The 18,281-nt window shown below is 36.9% G+C and overlaps 2 protein-coding genes across 9 annotated transcripts in view; one reads left to right on the top strand and one right to left on the bottom strand.

Moving 5' to 3' along the window:
* Nucleotides 1-16,955, top strand: part of LOC115218499 (serine/threonine-protein kinase STK11) — a 73,248-nt gene extending 56,293 nt beyond the window's left edge. The window contains exons 8-10 of one of the 3 annotated variants that reach the window (XM_029788357.2): nucleotides 1,846-2,024; nucleotides 6,473-6,540; nucleotides 16,805-16,955. In XM_029788357.2, the coding sequence (XP_029644217.2) occupies nucleotides 1,846-2,024; nucleotides 6,473-6,540; nucleotides 16,805-16,870 (313 nt within the window). In that variant the 3' untranslated portion in view covers nucleotides 16,871-16,955. Of the gene's footprint in view, nucleotides 1-1,845; nucleotides 2,025-6,472; nucleotides 7,335-16,804 lie in introns of those variants that run through there. The other 2 variants (XM_036508213.1, XM_036508214.1) reach the window with 2 other exon arrangements.
* Nucleotides 14,486-18,281, bottom strand: part of LOC115218641 (asparagine synthetase domain-containing protein 1) — a 33,546-nt gene continuing 29,750 nt past the window's right edge. For all 6 annotated transcript variants that reach the window (XM_036508209.1, XM_029788559.2, XM_036508208.1 and 3 more), the window contains exon 14: nucleotides 14,486-14,695. In XM_036508209.1, the coding sequence (XP_036364102.1) occupies nucleotides 14,507-14,695 (189 nt within the window). In that variant the 3' untranslated portion in view covers nucleotides 14,486-14,506. The remainder of the gene's footprint in view (nucleotides 14,696-18,281) is intronic.

Here is an 18,281-nt window from a genome sequence, read left to right on the forward strand (position 1 = left end):
ATATGAAAGAAATGGGAAGTTGCTGTGAGGTTCATTCCTTCCTCTGAAAACCTAAGTGTAAAGGTACAGCTACAGCTGGAAATATAGTACCTACTGTAAATTTGATTTACTGGGATGTTATAGTCAATGATTTCTTGTCGCTGTTTAATGCTTCCCACCTATGTCATCTTGGGGCCAGTTCCACTGCAAAGTATCTCGAGCAAGTGTATTCTATAGCCCCAGGTTGATCAATGCCTTGTGAATGGTCATGTGCACCGTGTAAAAATAAATATCCAAAGAAAGGCATTAGGAAGTTACTTCTGTGTTCCAAAAAAATTCTTTGAGAAGCATGTATTCTCATAGAATTTTCATAGAATTATGGTAACCATGATCATCATCATTTATACCCATTTTTCCATGAATGCATATGAAGGAGAATTTATTGAAGCAAATTTTTCTATGGCCAAATGCTTTCCCCGTCACCAACCTGCATGTTAAGGCAATTACCAGGGACCTATACGTTTCTTTATCATCTGTATCTTCATTTAAGATTCTACAGCTAATTCCATTTATTTCTGTCTGTTTCCCATACAACTCAGTGGATTTAATGGAACCATGCTGGTGCCATGTAAAAATCACCCAGTACACTCTGTACAGTATCCAGCCTTAGAAACCTTACCAAAACAGACAATTTTAGCCTGGTGCAGCTTTCCAGCCTGCCAGCTACTATCAAACCATCCAACCATCCAAATTGGACATTAAGTGATGATGTCATTCTTCTTGGTTTTCTAATATGCATCTTTCTATTATTATTATTATTATTTCATGTTTGACTTTTGCTTTGCATTTGTATAAATTGGCTCCAAGTCTCACCCAGAGACCTCAAGAGACAACAAGTTAGAAGTTCATGTTGGTGTTATGCCTAGGGTGCCATATATTTGGTTTTGTACATATTGTTGTTCTAGAGAATGTTTAAGAAAACATAGGAAAATTGTTTGTTTTAAAATTTGAGATTACATAGACAGTATTTTACGTAGGATATGGGCAGTTCCCATGAGCACTATCATTTGAATTTCTGCCATTTTGGGGTTTCCTGGTATCTGAGCTAGGTAGCAATCAGCCCCTTTTGCTGCTGCTACTGCTATTATTATTATTATTATTATAATAATATATATATATATATATATATATATATATATATATATCAGAACAGATCTTAGTTATTCATTGAGTGTACATCTATATTGAGGGAAGGAAGAGCAGTGGCTATCAATAAATTTTGTTGACCTTCTTAGACTGGGGAGATTGATGCAGTTGATGCTTAAGCTGAACATCTGCAAGAAAAAAACATGTAGATAGGTGCTGGCGTGGACCTGTGGTAAGAAGTTTCTTGCCAGCTACATAATTCCAGATTTTATCCTACAGCATGACACCTTGGGCACCTTCTACTATAGCCTCAAGCTAACCAAAGTGAGTGAAGAGAAAGAAGTCCATTGTGTGTGCATGTGTTACTGTCTCCATGCCCTGGCATCCTGTGATAGTTATGTGGAAGTGTTACTTCATGCTTGCAGCGTCCTCCATTTCCAGTCTTCCATGAACATGTATCTGGTCATGGGGAAATATTTCCTTATTAGGAAGCAGGTGACGGCTGGTGACATGAAAGGCATCCAACCATAGAAAAGCCAATTCAACAAATTCTGTCCAACCCATGCAAGCAGAGAAAAGTGAATGCTAAAATGATGTAAATAACGAAAATTGGAGGTTCTTGTTCATTTATAAAGATGAATGCGTAAAACTAAAACCTTACTGACAACTCCTCCTCTGACATTTTGGACAATTTCATCAGTTTCTATTTTCTGTTTGCAGCTGGGTACAGAAAAATCATCCACAGACCTGTGAACGGGTGTCACTACCTCCAGCCCCAAATGGTGATACTTTACGCAACATGACTGTTTTATTATATCTTGATGTCTTACACAATGAAAAGGCAAACAGTGAAGAGGAGTTTGAAGAGGAAGAGGACGGTGATGTCTTGGATCCCGAAGGTATGTTAGCTTTATATATCTATCCCATATATATATATATATATACTTTTAAGGCAGCAAGCTGGCAGAATTGTTACAGCACAGGACAAAATGCTTAGCAGCATTTCATCCAACGGCTTACGTTTTGAGTTCAAATCCCACCAACGTACATTAAGGTAGTGCTCCAGCATAGTTACAATCAAAAGACAAACAAATAAAAAAAATATCTACTCCATTGATGAATCTCTTGGGTGTTTTTGCATATAATTGAAGTGAAACTATTATTGGTGTATGTCATCCAAGGGTGTTACCATACTTGCCATGCTTGGCAATTCAGGTTGACAAGCCCTTTAGAGGGCTTTTACCTCATGTAGAGGTATATCAGGTCTATTCTTTACTGGGTATATGAGTGGGGTGCTGAAAAGTTCCTAGCTTTGGGTAAAAGAAAATACAGGAGGATCAATTAATTATGATTTTATTCAACATACTCCCCTCTGAGATTCACACATTCATTACAGTAGTCCTTCAGGTTTTTTAAGCCCTATAAAAGAACTCTAAAGGTTGGGCCTTCAACCAGGCCTTTTGCAATACCCTTAAAGCCAGGAACTTTTCAGCACCCCCTCATACACACACATTTAGGACTGTATATATGTCTGTATGCGCACACCAATCTTGAGGGACTGGATTTGATCTTACTATGCAGCACTTTGGACAAGTGGCTTCTGTCACTGCCTTGGGTTGTTGACCCAAGCTTTGTGAGTGAAACAGGTTAAACAGAAACTGTATAGGATAGCTGTACCCCTAATTGAAAGGTCTAGCTGTATAACATAACTCTTGGGTCTACCTGAAAGTTCCAACTATCATACAAGAAGACACACACACACATGATGGGCTTTTTTCAGTTTCCAACTACCAAGTCCATTCACAAGGTTTTGGTTGGCCAAGAGCTCTGGTAGAAATCATTTAGCCAAGTAGCTATGCAGTGGAACTGAACCCAGAGCCATGTGGTCGAAAAACACACTTCTCAACTATTCAGTTATGCCAGCACTTTGTGTGTGTGTGTGTGTGTCACTAGTTTGCAGTTGGCCAAATTTGATGTGTGGCGAGGAGAAAGAGAATCCCTGTAAATGTATTGTACAATGTATGGAAGATAGATTCAAAGTGATTAGCTTTTACAACAACAGGAGCATGTTGTGAGGTTTACAATAGGTGAGAAGCCTACACATAGCAGGATACATTATAGTCAGTGTACAGTGTGAATCTCCGGTTAGAGGATGGGGTTGTATTGGGAATTCGGTAAGGAATGTAAATGAGTTATATTTTCCTTTAGAAAGGAAGTTGATATATTTATGTATGTGTAATAAAACATAGTGATTGTATATATAAATATTGGCATATTGTAAAAATTATATACTAATATGCAATATTCTAGATACCAGCTGACATACCCAGTAATTCTCGGGAAAGCGGGGCTTATCCCTTGGTTCTGTTCTCATAATCGTTTCGCTGATCCAATAACAACAATACAAAGTATGTAGCCCTTAAAATGGTTTTTGTGCATTTACAGAGAATACTGAACTGTCTTACATAGGATATTGTTTTCAGGAATTCCCAATAAGTTATGAATACCCAAAGTGTGAAATCAGTTATGTAATAAAATGAAATTAGTTACCCGATAGTAAGAATTCAAATAAAGTAGCCCTGGAAAGGGCTTTAATGCGTTCACAAAGTATATAAAACAGGAAATACCAATAAGGTATGTATACTAAAATTGTGAAGCATGTTATGTAATACCAAGCTAATCAGTTATGAGATAATTCAAAGTAAATAACTCTGAAAAGGGCTTTTGTGCATTCCCAGAGAATATTACCCTCAGGGGCACTAGTGTTGGTATATGCGTGAATAAGTGACTAACCAAAATATGTGAATCTATTGTTTAGGAAAATACTATTTACTTGTTTAAGGGTTGTACTGGATAAATTGCAAAAATAACTCTAACAGTTCAAATATTAAGAAATAAACATAGTCAATTTCATTTTTACCAAATAATTTAGGAGAATGACTGGGTTATCTCCTTTGGCTATATATAAGGATCCTTTCCAGGGGCCCTATTTTCTCAACATCCTGAGTATGCCATGAGGTTTCCCGACAGGAGTTCTACTCACGTGTCAAGTTCCATCAAAATCGATAAAACGATGTAGGAGTTAGCTAACAACTCCACAAACACACTCACAGACAGAATTTCCCACATATGTAGTAGAATTTGATTGTTTGAATGGTAAAATAGTAATATTAATTTGCAATATAATGCAAAATTGTTTGTATATTTTAAATTAACTCTTTCATTACCATCCTACCTGAAACCATCTTTGGTTCTATTATGCAAATTCATTACTTGAAGTCTCTTCTCCATTCTGACATGGGTCGGATGGTTTGACAGGTGCTGCACCAGGTCCACGTCATCTATCTTGGCATGGTTTCTATGGCCGGATGCCCTTTGTAATGCCAACCACTTTACAGTGTGTACCGAGTGCTTTTATGTGGCGGCACAAGTGCTTTTTATGTGATGCCAGCACAGTTGCATTTTATATGGTGCCTTCTATATGACACTAGCACAGGTATTCTTTATGTAGCGCCAGCATGGATGCTTTTTATGTGGGGCCAGCACAGGTGCCCTTTATAAATTCTGTTTTAAAAGGATCTGAATTAAAACCTATTTCTTTACTACCCACAAGGGGCTAAACACAGAGGGGACAAACAAGGACAGACAAACGGATTAAGTCGATTACATCGACCCCAGTGCGTAACTGGTACTTAATTTATCGACCCTGAAAGGATGAAAGGCAAAGTCGACCTCGGCGGAATTTGAACTCAGAACGTAGCGGCAGACGAAATACAGCTAAGCATTTCGCCCGGCGTGCTAACGTGTCTGCCATCCATCAAAACTTCATGCTAATTTATATTCGATACATGAGCTTAATTATGACAGTTATTTTAATAAATTTCTCATTATTTTCAAATTTAATGGAAACGAGCAATTTCAACAGAAATATCGTAACGTATTTTGCCTTTTTCGGTTTTCCATACATCATGCTCTGATATACCTGGACACATCATCAGTGATGCTTCATGAGGTCATCGAATGTTTCATGTCTTTCAACATCAGACACCTTCACCCAGGTGACCCAGCCAAGGTTAACCGAACCCCACCTTGTGTCCAGTTAGCCCTACCCCTTCCAAAGCTTGCCCCCTTCTGATCCACAGCCACCTTGAAGTAACCTCTGCTACCTCCACAGCCAATGTGATGGTTTTCTATTTGCTGACCCCTGCAATGACAAGCAGGTTCTGGGCTCTACAGAGGGACTGCCCTGCAAACTATACTTTGCTTACCACTCATTGTTTTAGCATGGCTTCACCAACTCCAGAAATCTTTGAAGTGGTGGTTTTTTTTTTTTTTCCAAACTAATATTACAGGTGTGGCTGTGTGGTAAGAAGCTTGTTTCCCAACCACATGGTTCCGGGTTCAGTTCCACTGTGTGGCACTTTGGGCAAGTGTTTTCTATTATAGTCTCAGGCCACCCAAAGCCTTGTGAGTGAATTTGGTAGATGAAAACTGAAAGAAGCCCAGCATGTGTGTTTATGTGTCTGTGTTTGTTCCCCCCCCCATCGCTTGGCACTTGATGTTGGTGTCTTTACATCTGCATAACCTAGCGGTTTGGCAAAAGAGACCAATAGAATAAGTACTAGGCTTACAAAGAATAAGTCCTGTGGGAGTCGATATTTGTTCGACTAAAGGCAGTACTCCAGCATAGCCACAGTGAATTGACTGAGGCCATGCTGGAGCACCGCCTTTAGTCAAGCAAATTGACCCCAGGACTTTGTAAGCCTAGTACTTATTCTATCGGTCTCTTTGGATGAATCGCTAAGTTACGGGGATGTAAACACCAGCATCGGTTGTCAAGCGATGCTGGGGACACACACACACACACAGATATATATATATATATATACGACAGGCTTCTTTCAGTTTCCGTCTACCAAATCCACTCACAAGGCTTTGGTCAGCCTGAGGCTATAGTAAAAGACACTTGCCCAAGGTGCCACGCAGTGGGACTGAACCCAGAACCATGTGATTGGTAAGCAAGCTACTTACCACACAGCCACTCCTGTAATAGAATAAAATGTCCATTAATATTTGTTCTTAGGTAATGGATAGCTGAATGGTATTTCATCTGTCTTTACATTCCAACTTCAAATTCAACCAAGATCAACTTCACTTTTCATCCTTCAAGGATTGATAAAATAAGAACCATCTAAGCATAGGGAGTCAATGAAATCGACCCCCCCACACACACACACACGAAATTGCCGGCCTTGTGTCAAAATTTAAAAGTAATATTTGTTCTGATATTTAATTTAGATTTTTTTTTTTTTTTTTCAAATTATAATTTATATTTTGTCTTTCACAGTTCTTGAGAAAGAAGTTGTCAAAGAAGTACCCGAAGAGAAAGTCTCGAAAAAGAAACGGAAGGGAAAAGTACGGCGCTTTACATTTAATTCTTGCAAGCAATCATGACATTTTGCTCTAGAATCTTTACGGCTACTGTCGTGGAAAACAATTTTATCTCTGTGACTGTCTTGAGCTTTAATCAGCACCTTCAGCTCTTACATTCAAGAAGTATGACTGCAACCCCAGTCACCCCCTTCTTTTATAAGCACGGGGATTCGCACTTCAAAGGCCAGAATACAACCAGTGTAGCTATTCTGCCTGTAGACAGCTTTACTTACTGTATGCCACACTGAGCTCCAATAGTCTTCTAATAATTTATCAGAATCATCTCTAATGTTCTGTTGGTATTTCCTCAGCCATACGACATGCAGGCCAGTGTTAATATATATATATACAAATGATGACTACAATGCATTTTGTATTATATGCTTTACTGGCGGATTGGCAGATTTCTTAGCATTATTTAGTATTGCTATGAAAGAAAGAAAGCGAAAAGCAGATGCACTAAACAGGTAAAAACAAAACAAAAAAATTGTTCAGTAAAATTTGTGTTTTGTCCTTTGTAGCGACATGACTAATGAAGATTCAGTTTGTTTTTTTTTCTTTGGATTTTTTTTTGCTACTTGTGTCAGGAGAGAGGGTGGGTCCCCATGTCTCTTTCTCTCTCTCAGCTTTTAAACGTTTGACCACAATATTTACCTCCCTTGGCTTGAATTTTGGATTTGTATACGAGATATATGACAAACTGTTAGGAAGAAGATCAAATTTAAAGCAAAAAAAAAACAACACAAAAAGGTGATGAAAATATTTAAAAAAAAAAACGTACATAAGATTTTTACGTTAATTAGGACTCAGAACCCTTTCTCCTCCTAATATTGACAGTAAAGTTGATCTTATTTTTTCTGCCCTCCCTTCCTCCCTCACCTGTTTGTAAATAGAAGTGTCTTTTTTTTTGTTATTTAGGTATTTCTGTAATTTTTTTTTGTTTTTTTATGTCTTGCTCCCTCCCGCAATCTCCCTATTAGAGAAACCAGCTTATTTTAATTTATTTTTTCTTACTCTAATTTTTTACAAATGTTTTTCTTTTAAAGTCACGCCTCCTGCATTCCCCTTCCTTCATCAACTGTATAGTGCCATTAATTAACTAATTAATTACATAAAATACTGCTTAGAATGGCTTGTAATGCTACTCCTATGGGCCATCTTGAATATGAAAAATGTAACTTTTTCCCCTGGCTCCCAACCATTTCCTGTCATATCTTGGTGGTGACTAATGATTTTTTTTCTTTTTTTTGTTGAATTTTCTTTACTTTTACAAGACTTTTTCCTCCCTACAGCCATTGTAGATGTCTTGTATATATATATATTTTTTTGCTTTGTTTGAGATCTCTGCCATGGGCTCTCCATTAATTCCAATATTAGTTGGACAAATTCCTGTCAGTTTTTTTTTTTGTTTTATATATATATATATATATATATATATATATATGTGACACATACACACATGTATGTGTCATTTACAAGAAGTTACATTTTTTTATTATATTTTTACTCATTGATTGGCCATTTGATGCCTGTTGTTATTTAACTGATCTCCTCCTTCCTCAAGCAGCAGCAACAGCAATTAGTACATATGAAAAAAAAAAAACTTAATTACTTTTCATTCATTCATTCATTCAAAAAAAAAAAACTTTTGCTATCTTGAACTGGGCAGAGTTTCTGCAATTTCAGTTCCAAAATCACAATGTATCACTGTAATCTGTACAATGTATCAATACAGTTTGGATATGAATTTAACATTGACATACTTTTTTGTCCCCCTCCCACTCTCTACTTATTAACAACAAAAACATATTGCAACATGATAATGACTAAGAAGTGTGTATGTATAAGTATGTATGCATGTATGTGTGGTATATGTATTGTATGTGTGTGTTTGTTTGTTTGTATGTATGTATGTATATCTATACATATATGTGTGTGTGTGTGTGTGGACATACATTTAGTGCAGATGCGTATATTGTGTTTATGTGGTTTTAAAGTTTTGTGTATGTGTACATATGCTAGACCTTTTTATAATATCTGTATATATATACCAATGTAAGATAAGATACTTTTTGTTTATTGTTTTATATGACTATACCAATATTTTTGCTTGACAAGTATGACATACATGTACAAAGACATTGTGCGTTAATGTGAATGTACCTGATGCGTTGCACATAATTACATGTATATATGCACACACATGCACATAAATATATATATATATATATATATATATATATATATATATATATATATATATATATATATATGGAGTCTGTATTTATATTCATTGTATGCAATTAAGCTTAATTAAACTTTAAAAAAATTAAGAAAAAAACATGACACATAAAGACCCTACTATTCTTTTGAGATTTCACGAACAATTGCTTTTTAATTCTTCTAAAAGAAAGAAAAAAACAAAGTGCACCAAACTTTTTGCCTGACAACATTGAGATAATGTAAAAAGAAAAAAGAAAGAAAAATATAAAAGTTTTAAAAACAAATGAGGTTTCTACTTTTTTCCACGTTACCATCAGATTTATTCCAACTACTTAACAATGTGTATAAAGTGATAATTTAAATGATTTAAGGGTAGTTTTGTCTTCACTGATTATTATTATTATTATTGCTTTCATTGGTCTGAAACCCCCTAATTTATTTAGTAAAAGGGCTATTACAAAATATTTCTGGGCTTATAGCAATTTATAAAATACATTTTTTTTATTGGCTTTAAACTGTAGCCCTTATTGGGTGGGGCCACACAGTTTTCTAAGGTGTTGTTAATTACATCTTTCCCCAGCATTTTATTATGTATCAACTTCAGAACGATGAAAGACAAAGTAGAACCAGACAGAATTTGAACTCAGAACCTAAAGGGAAGTAACCATCAAATACTATGTGCTGTTTTATCTGATGCTTTACAGATTCTGCCCTCAGCCCATCTTTGTCTCTTTCTCTCTCTCATGCACATACACACACACACACACACACACACATACATTGATCCTCGACATTTTTCTTAAAAGTTTCTATAACAAGCTTTCATGTGGAATATTTTACAGTATTGTAAAAAAAAAAAAACTTGTCTATATACAACTTGTTTTTTTCTGTAACAGTATTTTAAAGAATTACTTTTTAAGATTCCCACCTAAAGTGTCTTGTTTTTTTGTCAGTGTAGAAATTTTGTGGCAAAATTGAGGGTTGGTCTGAATATGATTGCATATTTCTGTTGAGAATTTGGAGAGTGATTTGTTGGAAACAGTTGGCTGATAAACTAACTTTACAAACATTTTGCTTGACAAATAAAGTTATTTTTACTTTGGAAAGTCTAAAGTTAAGATGGCCTTTGGCATTTTCTCAACAGCTTTGACTTCAAAATAAAAATTTTTTTAATATATCAACTTACACAATTTTTGAAATTCACTTTGGCTGCTCTTTTACTTATATATAGAATCTCTGGATTCCATTATGTTTTTTTTTTTTATGACAGCAAAATTTTGGATTTTAAACTGATTTAAGGCTCTCTCTCTCTCTCTCTCTGGCAACCTTTTTTGTGCAATTGATTGTATGTATATTTCCTTGTCGAACATGTGGACAGTATGATACTGTGCCTCTGGACTTTGTTACCTCTTTAATGAATGAACTGGAATTTAAAATGTTCTTGTTGCTGCTAAACTTGGAATTATTTCATTGTTATTACTCATTCAGTTTTCTGCTATTCTCAATAAAAAGGGATCAGTGTTTATTCAGCTATTATCATTATTATTTCATATCATTGTTGCCATCCATAATGATTTTCCTTTTCCCAAGAATTCTAGGTAATGTACACCGAAACTTATAAACATTTGTTTATGCAACATGGTGTGTATTAACTGATTACATTAAAACAATACAAAGGTGCAGGCATAGCTGTGTAGTAGGAAGATTGCTTCCAACCACATTGTTCTGGGTTCAGTTCCACTTTGTAGCACCTTGGGCAAGTGTCTACCATACTCTTGGGCCAACCAAAGCCTTGAGTGGATTTGGTAGATGGAAACTGAAAGAAGCCCATTGTGTGTGTATGTATATATATATATATATATATGTGTGTTTGTCCCACCAACATCGCGTGACAACCGATTCTGGTGTGTTTACACTCCTATAACTTAGCAGTTCGGCAAAAGTGACTGATAGAATAAGTACTAGGCTTACAAAGAATAAGTCCTGGGGTTCATTTGCTTGATTAAAGGCCGTGTTCCAGCATGGCTGCAGTCAAAATAACAAACAAATAAAATATATGTGGCTGTTTCCACCACTACTGTTTGACAACCAGTGTTGGTGTGTTTACATCCTCATACCTTAGAGGTTCAGCAAAAGACACCAATAAAATAAATACTGGGCTTTAAAAAAAAATAAACAATTGGGTTCAATTCATTTGATTAGAAAATTCTTCAAGGCAGTGCTCCAGCATGGCCACAGACAAATATAAAAGATAAGGATTATTATTAATGTAGGCTTGGGAGGGGCTGTGTGGTTAAGAAATTTGCTTTCAAACCACATGGTTCCAGGTTCAGTTTCATTGTGTGGCACATTGCCCAAGTGTCTTCTACTATAGCCTCAAACCAACCAAAGCATTGAGTGGATTTGATAGATGGAAACTGAAAGAAGCCCATCATATGTGAGTGAATGTTTGTGCTCCCTTGCCGTGACATTGCATGATTATTGTAAATGAATGTCATTGATTTTTAATATTCTGACCCATGAAAAAATGGATGTGAAACCAATGATGCAAATGTTAAAAATCATCACCATTGGAATTATTATTATGGTGATGGTGGCAAGCTGGCAGAATTGTTAGCACGCTAAACAAAATTTACATTCCGAGTTCAAATTCTGCCAAAGTCAACTTTGCCTCTCATTCTTTCAGGGTTGATAAAATAAGTACCAGTTGAGTTGTGGGGGACTGATATATTTGACTAGCTCGCTCCTCCAAAATTGCTGGCCTTGTGCCAAAATTTGAAACAATTATTATCATCATGGTGAGTTGGTAGAACTGTTGGCGCACAGCAGAGAAAATGCTTATCAGCATTTCTTCTGGATCTGTAGAGTCCGAGTTCAAATCTCACTGAGGCCAACTTTACCTTTTTATCTTTTCAGGGTTGATAAAATAAAGTACCAGTTATGCACTGGGCTTGAAATAATCAACTTGTCCTTTCTCACTGAATTTACCAACTTTGTGCCAAACTTTGAAACTATCCTTATTAGTAAGTTGGAGGGAGATAGTGGCTAAATCATTGGTGCGTCAGACAAAACAGTTAACAGCATTTCTTCTAGCTCATACCCTAAGTTCAAATTCTGCCAAGGCCAACTTAGCCATTTGATCATTTCAGAATTGCTAGCCTTGTGCCAACATTTGAAACTGCCAGGGTTGACTCTGCCTTTCGTTCTTTCGAGGTTGAGCACTGGAGTGTGAAAAAGCGGTGAGCTGGCAGAATTGATAGCTTACTGGGCAAAATGCTTGGTAGCATTTTGTCAGTCTATACATTCTGAGTTCAAATTCCACAAAGTTTGAAATCGTTAAGTCAATGAGCTAGCAGATTCGTTAGCATGATAAACAAATTGCTTTGTAGTGTTTCATTTTGCTCAAATCTCAGCAAGGTCAATTTTGCTTTTCACCAAAAAAGGAGGGAAAAAAAAAGACCAATCAAATACTGGGGGGTGGGGGTAATTAGTTTGCCTTTCTCCTCAAAAGTTATTGGTCCTGTGCCAAAATCAGAATTATTTTCTTTCACTTGCTAAAATATTAGTTTTTGTTGATGCACAGAAAAAGACCCAACCAAAAGCATTGCTTATTCAAAGTGAATTATTTGCTCTTTTCTTTACTGTCTTTCTTAACCCTTTCGATACCAATCAGGCTGAAACTGGCTCTGAGTACAAATGTCTTGTTGCCATAAGTTTTCGATTAAAATCTTCCACCAAACTTTAGTCAAAATTTACGTTCCTAACACTAGCTTAATGATAACTAAGTTATTTTACTAACTTCTTTGTTATATTTAAAATCAATTGAAAGAAACATAGAACATCTCAAAATAAATACAGTAACAAAAGGGTTAAACACTTGGTCTCTTGTCATTAAGCTTGTTTTGTAATAATTAAACATAACCTTGCCATTGGCATTTATAAACAAACTTTTAAGCCATTCCTAAGAAGAACAGTGACTAACAGCAATTAATTGTTCTCAAATTTATACAGACTTCCTTTCAGATTCCTTGGAGTTAATTATCTACTAACGATTAACATTTATTATTCCAATTTAGATAGACATTGATATCGTAGTATCATTTTTTTCTTTGCTTTTGTTAGTGTTGAAGACATCTCGTAGTTCATTGATTATAGGTACAAGTGTGATTGTGTTGTTAGAGAAGTTTGCTTCCCAGCCACATGGTTTCAGGTTCTTATCCACGGCATAACTGACACCTTGGAAAAGTGTCTTCAAGTGTAACCCCAGGCTGACTAAAGCTTGATGAGTGGGTTTCATTGACAGAACTTGAAAGAAGCTTGTGCTGAGGATGATATACTGTTACTTGTTTCAGTTATTTGTCCATGCTGGGGCACCGCCTTTAGTCGAACAAATCAACCCCAGGACTTATTCTTTGTAAGCTTAGTACTTATTCTATCGGTATCTTTTTACTTAACCGGTAAGTTACAGGAACGTAAACACACCAATATCAGTTGCCAAGCGATGGGGTGGGAGACACACACATATATACAACGGGCTTCTTTCAGTTTCTGTCTAACAAATCCACTCACAAGGCTTTAGTAGAAGACACTTGCCTAAGGTGCCATGCTGTGGGACTGAACCTGGAATCATGTGGTTGGTAAGCAAGCTACTTACCACACAACCACTCCTACACCTATATAATATTGGTATTTGTTTCTTATGCAAGCAAGAAGGTGAAATTTGCTCCTGGTTCACATGGTTTTAACTTCAGCCCTACTGCATGGTGCCTTGGGCAAGTATCTTCTTTTATAGTCCGTGTGTGTGTATATATTACTTACTTTTAACTCACTATTGTGTATGTTGATTTTTACTGTTGTATACATTTGGGCACATGGCATATTCAATTCACATTTGTAAGGTCATGAGTTCAATTTCCGGCAATGTGTTTGTGTCCTTGAGCAAGACACTTTATTTCACATTGCTCCTGTCCACTCAACTGCCTTGGCCAAGTATCTTAACCCAATTGGATCCAGTTAAACCAACCAACTTGTGCCAGCATGGAATATGAATGTTCAATGATGATGATGATTTGAAAAATTTGTGCGAAGTGCACCTTATCGACCTGCACTTCCTTAAAACATATTGTAGCTCTTACTTAACTTAATTATGGCTTCCAAGTTAAAGTTGGGGAGAGTTAAAAAAAAAAACAAAGTACCATTATTTTCATTTTCTACTTTCCTATGCCTGCAGGAGTCAGACAATTTTGTTGAGGTAGATTATACTACATCAAGCAGCTCTTCCTGTCATCAGCACTTGTTTCCAAGCAAGTAAATATTTCCCCATGCCCAAACAGGTTTTCACCGAGAACTGGAAATGAACGACACTGCCTGTACAACAGTGATACTTGTTTACAACTATCCAGTGATGAAATGGACTCCATTCAATTTCCATCAACCAAATCCTTGGTTTGTCAGAGGCTATACTAAAAGACAAACTTGCCCAAGGTGCCACACAGGGGACTGAACTAAAAACCACACAGTTGGAAGACACACTTCTTAACCACACAGCCAGTATCATCCCTCTGGAATTCTCTCCTTACAACTTTGGAAGGGAAATAGTACACTCATTCATCTCCCCAGTTTCAGAAGGCATCCGATGGCCACATGCACAATGCCTTCCTTCTTTGAAACCAATCAAAAGAAAGCAAAAAATTCATAATCAAAATAGTTTAAAGAACTGCAGTGGTTAACTGCTAGGTTTTAATCGAGTACATACATCACTTGCTTTCTCTTTTGAATTTTCTAGTTTCGCTATGCGGGATCCAAACTGAATGGCTCTTTTAGGCTGCACAGCAGTCTTAGTGAAACCAAGTTTAAACGAGCATAACCGTAGCAATAACTTTTCACCAATACCTCGCAGCAGAGTCAGGTCCACCTGGAGAGAAAGAGCAGAGGAAAAAAAAATATATATATATTTGCTATAAATATATAAATAGGTGCAGGAGTGGCTGTGTGGTAAGTAGCTTGCTTACCAACCACATGGTCCCAGGTTCAGTCCCACTGCATGGCACCTTGGGCAAGTGTCTTCTACTATAGCCTTAGGCCAACCAAAGCCTTGTGAGTGGATTTGGTAGACGGAAACTGCAAGAAGCCTGTCGTATATGCATACGTATGTGTGTGTCTGTTTGTCCCCCCCAACATCGCTTGACAACTGATGCTGGTGTCTTTACGTCCCAGTAACTTAGCAGTTCAGTAAAAGCGACCTTACAAAGAATAAGCTCTGGGGTCATTTTGCTCAACTAAAGGCGGTGCTCCAGCATGGCCGCAGTCAAATGACAAACAAGTAAAAGAGATAAATAGATATAATAAATATATATTATATCTATTGAAAAAATAATGAGAATATTTTATTTTTTTTACTTTTTCCTTATTCTCTCTCTCTACTCACCCTCTTGTACCTTGAGGGTATATCCTGATGCATCATCACCTCAATCCTTCCTTCCTTTCCTGCTCAGGTAGCCATGTATCTCCTCAACAGCAAGACACCTATTCCTGTTTCTCTTTCCCACTTTAGCCTCTAACACCTGGCACAAAGCTACCTCCCTAAATATTGCACCCCCCCACCACTTTGTGAAGTGGTCTTGTGCTGCATGTTACTTGGTGACTCCTCTAGTGCTGGTGCCACAAAAAAGCACACAGTGTACTGCAAAGTAGTTGGCATCCAACTGTTGAAACCTTGCCAAAGCAGACAATAGAGACCAACATACCCCAGGTTAGTAGGATCCTGTCAAACTGTCCAATCCAAGCCAGCATAGAACAAGGACATTAAACAATGGACCCATGGAAATTCCACAGATCAAAAATGATTAAGGGAAGTTATTTGAGAAAGAAAGGATGATTTGCATTTTATTTTGCTAAGTTATTTCACTTCCAGTCACAATAATGTATTTACAATTTTGAAATTTCCCTCTGCTAAGCACTTTATATTTCTCTATACCTCTTCAACAAACTTTTTAACTGTAATTCCCCTCTTTCTTTCATTTTTCTTTTATTTGTTTTAGTCATTTGACTGTGGCCATGCTAGAGCACCGCCTTTAGTCGAGCAAATTGACCCCAGGACTTATTCTTTGTAAGCCTAGTACTTATTCTATCCGTCTCTTTTGCCATGCTACTAAGTTACGGGGACTTAAACACACCAGCATCGGTTGTCAAGCGATGTTGGGGGGACAAACACAGACACACAAATATATATACATATATACGACGGGCTTCTTTCAGTTTCCATCTACCAAATCCACTCACAAGGCTTTGGTCAGCCTGAGACTATAGTAGAAGACACTTGCCCAAGGTGCCATGTAATGGGACTGAACCTGAAACCATGTGGTTCGTAAGCAAGCTACTTACCATACAGCCACTCCTATGCCTATCTATCTTTCTTTAACCTCACCACCCAGAACATCCCCCTCTGCCAAATATTATATCCTAATCATATCTCTTTCTCTTTACCCTTTCCTTCTCCACCCTACTGCATGTTGTTAACACTTCTCTCACCCTCTTTTCTCTCGTTTTTTGCCTCTTCCTTCAACCAACCACATAATGCATTTGGCCTTAGTATATTATTACACTCCTCTCTTCTTTCTTCTCTGCTCACATTCCTCCCTCTCTCTCTCTCATTTTTACTCCACCTCCACAACTGGAGTATAACAGGCGTATGAACAAGCAAATTATTATATAGATATTAATACATCTCTTTCAGAGGCTTAAATATCTTTTTACGGGCTTAACTAAAAGGTAAGCACACACACACACACAACAGGGATTTCAGGCTACCAAATTTTACTCCAATGGCATTGGTCAAGCAGCGGTGTTGATTGAAGAAACTTCTTAACTATATTCATATTCATGATGTGTAATATATTTGACTTGTCCTTTTATTGTGTTTGGAAATTTAGTATAGCTAAGGTGCTCTTTAAACCAAGATCTTTGGGCACAGTTAAAATTGATTTTGCTAACATTAATAGTGTTTTATTTTATCAATTCCCAGAAGGATGAAAGTCAACTTAACCAAGTTTCAAATGCAGAATGCGTGTCACCAGACTTGATGCTTTAATGGTCAACCTGTACAACTTAGAAACCAGAGAAAGCAGCAAGAACCAAATTGATGCAATAGATTCTCAAATAAAATGCTTTTAAATCTTTCTGTTTAATTCTATGAAAGAGAGAGAGGAACACACACAATGGTCATGAATGTAATAAGGTACAGCACGTATTTACTGACCACAGGGTGATGAGATTGCACCTTATTCATCATAACCATTGCGTTGTCCTTGTAGGTAAGGTATAATATAACTTTTACATGTCTCAGTTGGAGTTTTTTTTCTTGATTAGGTTCAATACTATGCAAATTATTCCTTTTGATATTAAACAAATATTGGTTTTTATATACCCCAGCTGGAAAGGGTCAGGAACAGGTGCCTTGCTGTAAAGGAGATTACATGGCTATCCCAGCTGGAAAGGGAGAAAAGGATGGTGGAAATGAGGTAATACCTTCAAGGCCCCATAGAGGTAGACAGAATGTGAATAGGGGTAGCAAACTGAAGGTGGGTAGATGGATGGGTCTGAGAGTTTGGAAAAAAAATCCACTTATATTTTTAATATGGGTAAAACTGATGTCAAAAGTCCTAGATGGGGGATATAGTTCAAATTGTGTGTGTATATATATATATATACCTCAATCTATCTACAGCAATGGTTCACAACCATTTTTTACCTATGGACCCCCTTTGAATCCTAGTCTATTCTACTGGAGCCCCATAACCATTTGATGTTTAAACAAAATCCTTTTATATTTTTATAATATTATTAGGAATTGCATAAAAAAATTAAAGTATCTTATTGTTTGTAGAACCAATTTATAGCACATAAACTTTAGCAACAAAATCATGTGGACCGCCAAGGGTCATATGAACCTCAGATGATAACCACTGATCTAGGTAAACACATACATATAGCCATATATCTTCTCTACAGAAAGACACATGTTTGTGTCCCTTTATCATATTTCAGCCTCTGAGTATGAGGCATAAAGCCATCCCCTTTCAATACTATACCTCCTCCTACTTAGTTTCAAGGTCTTGTTTTTGTGAGCTGTTTGGTGACTTCACTTGTGCCAGTGTCATGCAACAAACAAACACCCTGTACACACTGTAAGGTAGTTGGTATTAAGAAGGGCATCGAAAGTAGACATTAGAGTTCAATGCAGTCATGTAGCTTGCCAGCAGAGAAGACAAATGTGAAATGATGATGATATACATCAACATCATTTAATGTCCATTGTCCATGCTGGCATGGGTTGGACGGTTTGACCAGAGCTGGGAAGTGGCACGAGGCTCCAATCTGATTTGACATGGTTTCTATAGCCAGATGCCCTCCCTAATACCAACCACTCTACAGAGTGTGCAAGGTACTTTTACATGACACCAAACAGGCACTTTATAGATATATATATATAGGGGTAGCTT

The sequence above is a fragment of the Octopus sinensis genome, linkage group LG13, assembly GCF_006345805.1.
Source record: "Octopus sinensis linkage group LG13, ASM634580v1, whole genome shotgun sequence".
In the NCBI taxonomy this organism is placed as follows: Eukaryota; Metazoa; Mollusca; class Cephalopoda; order Octopoda; family Octopodidae; genus Octopus; species Octopus sinensis.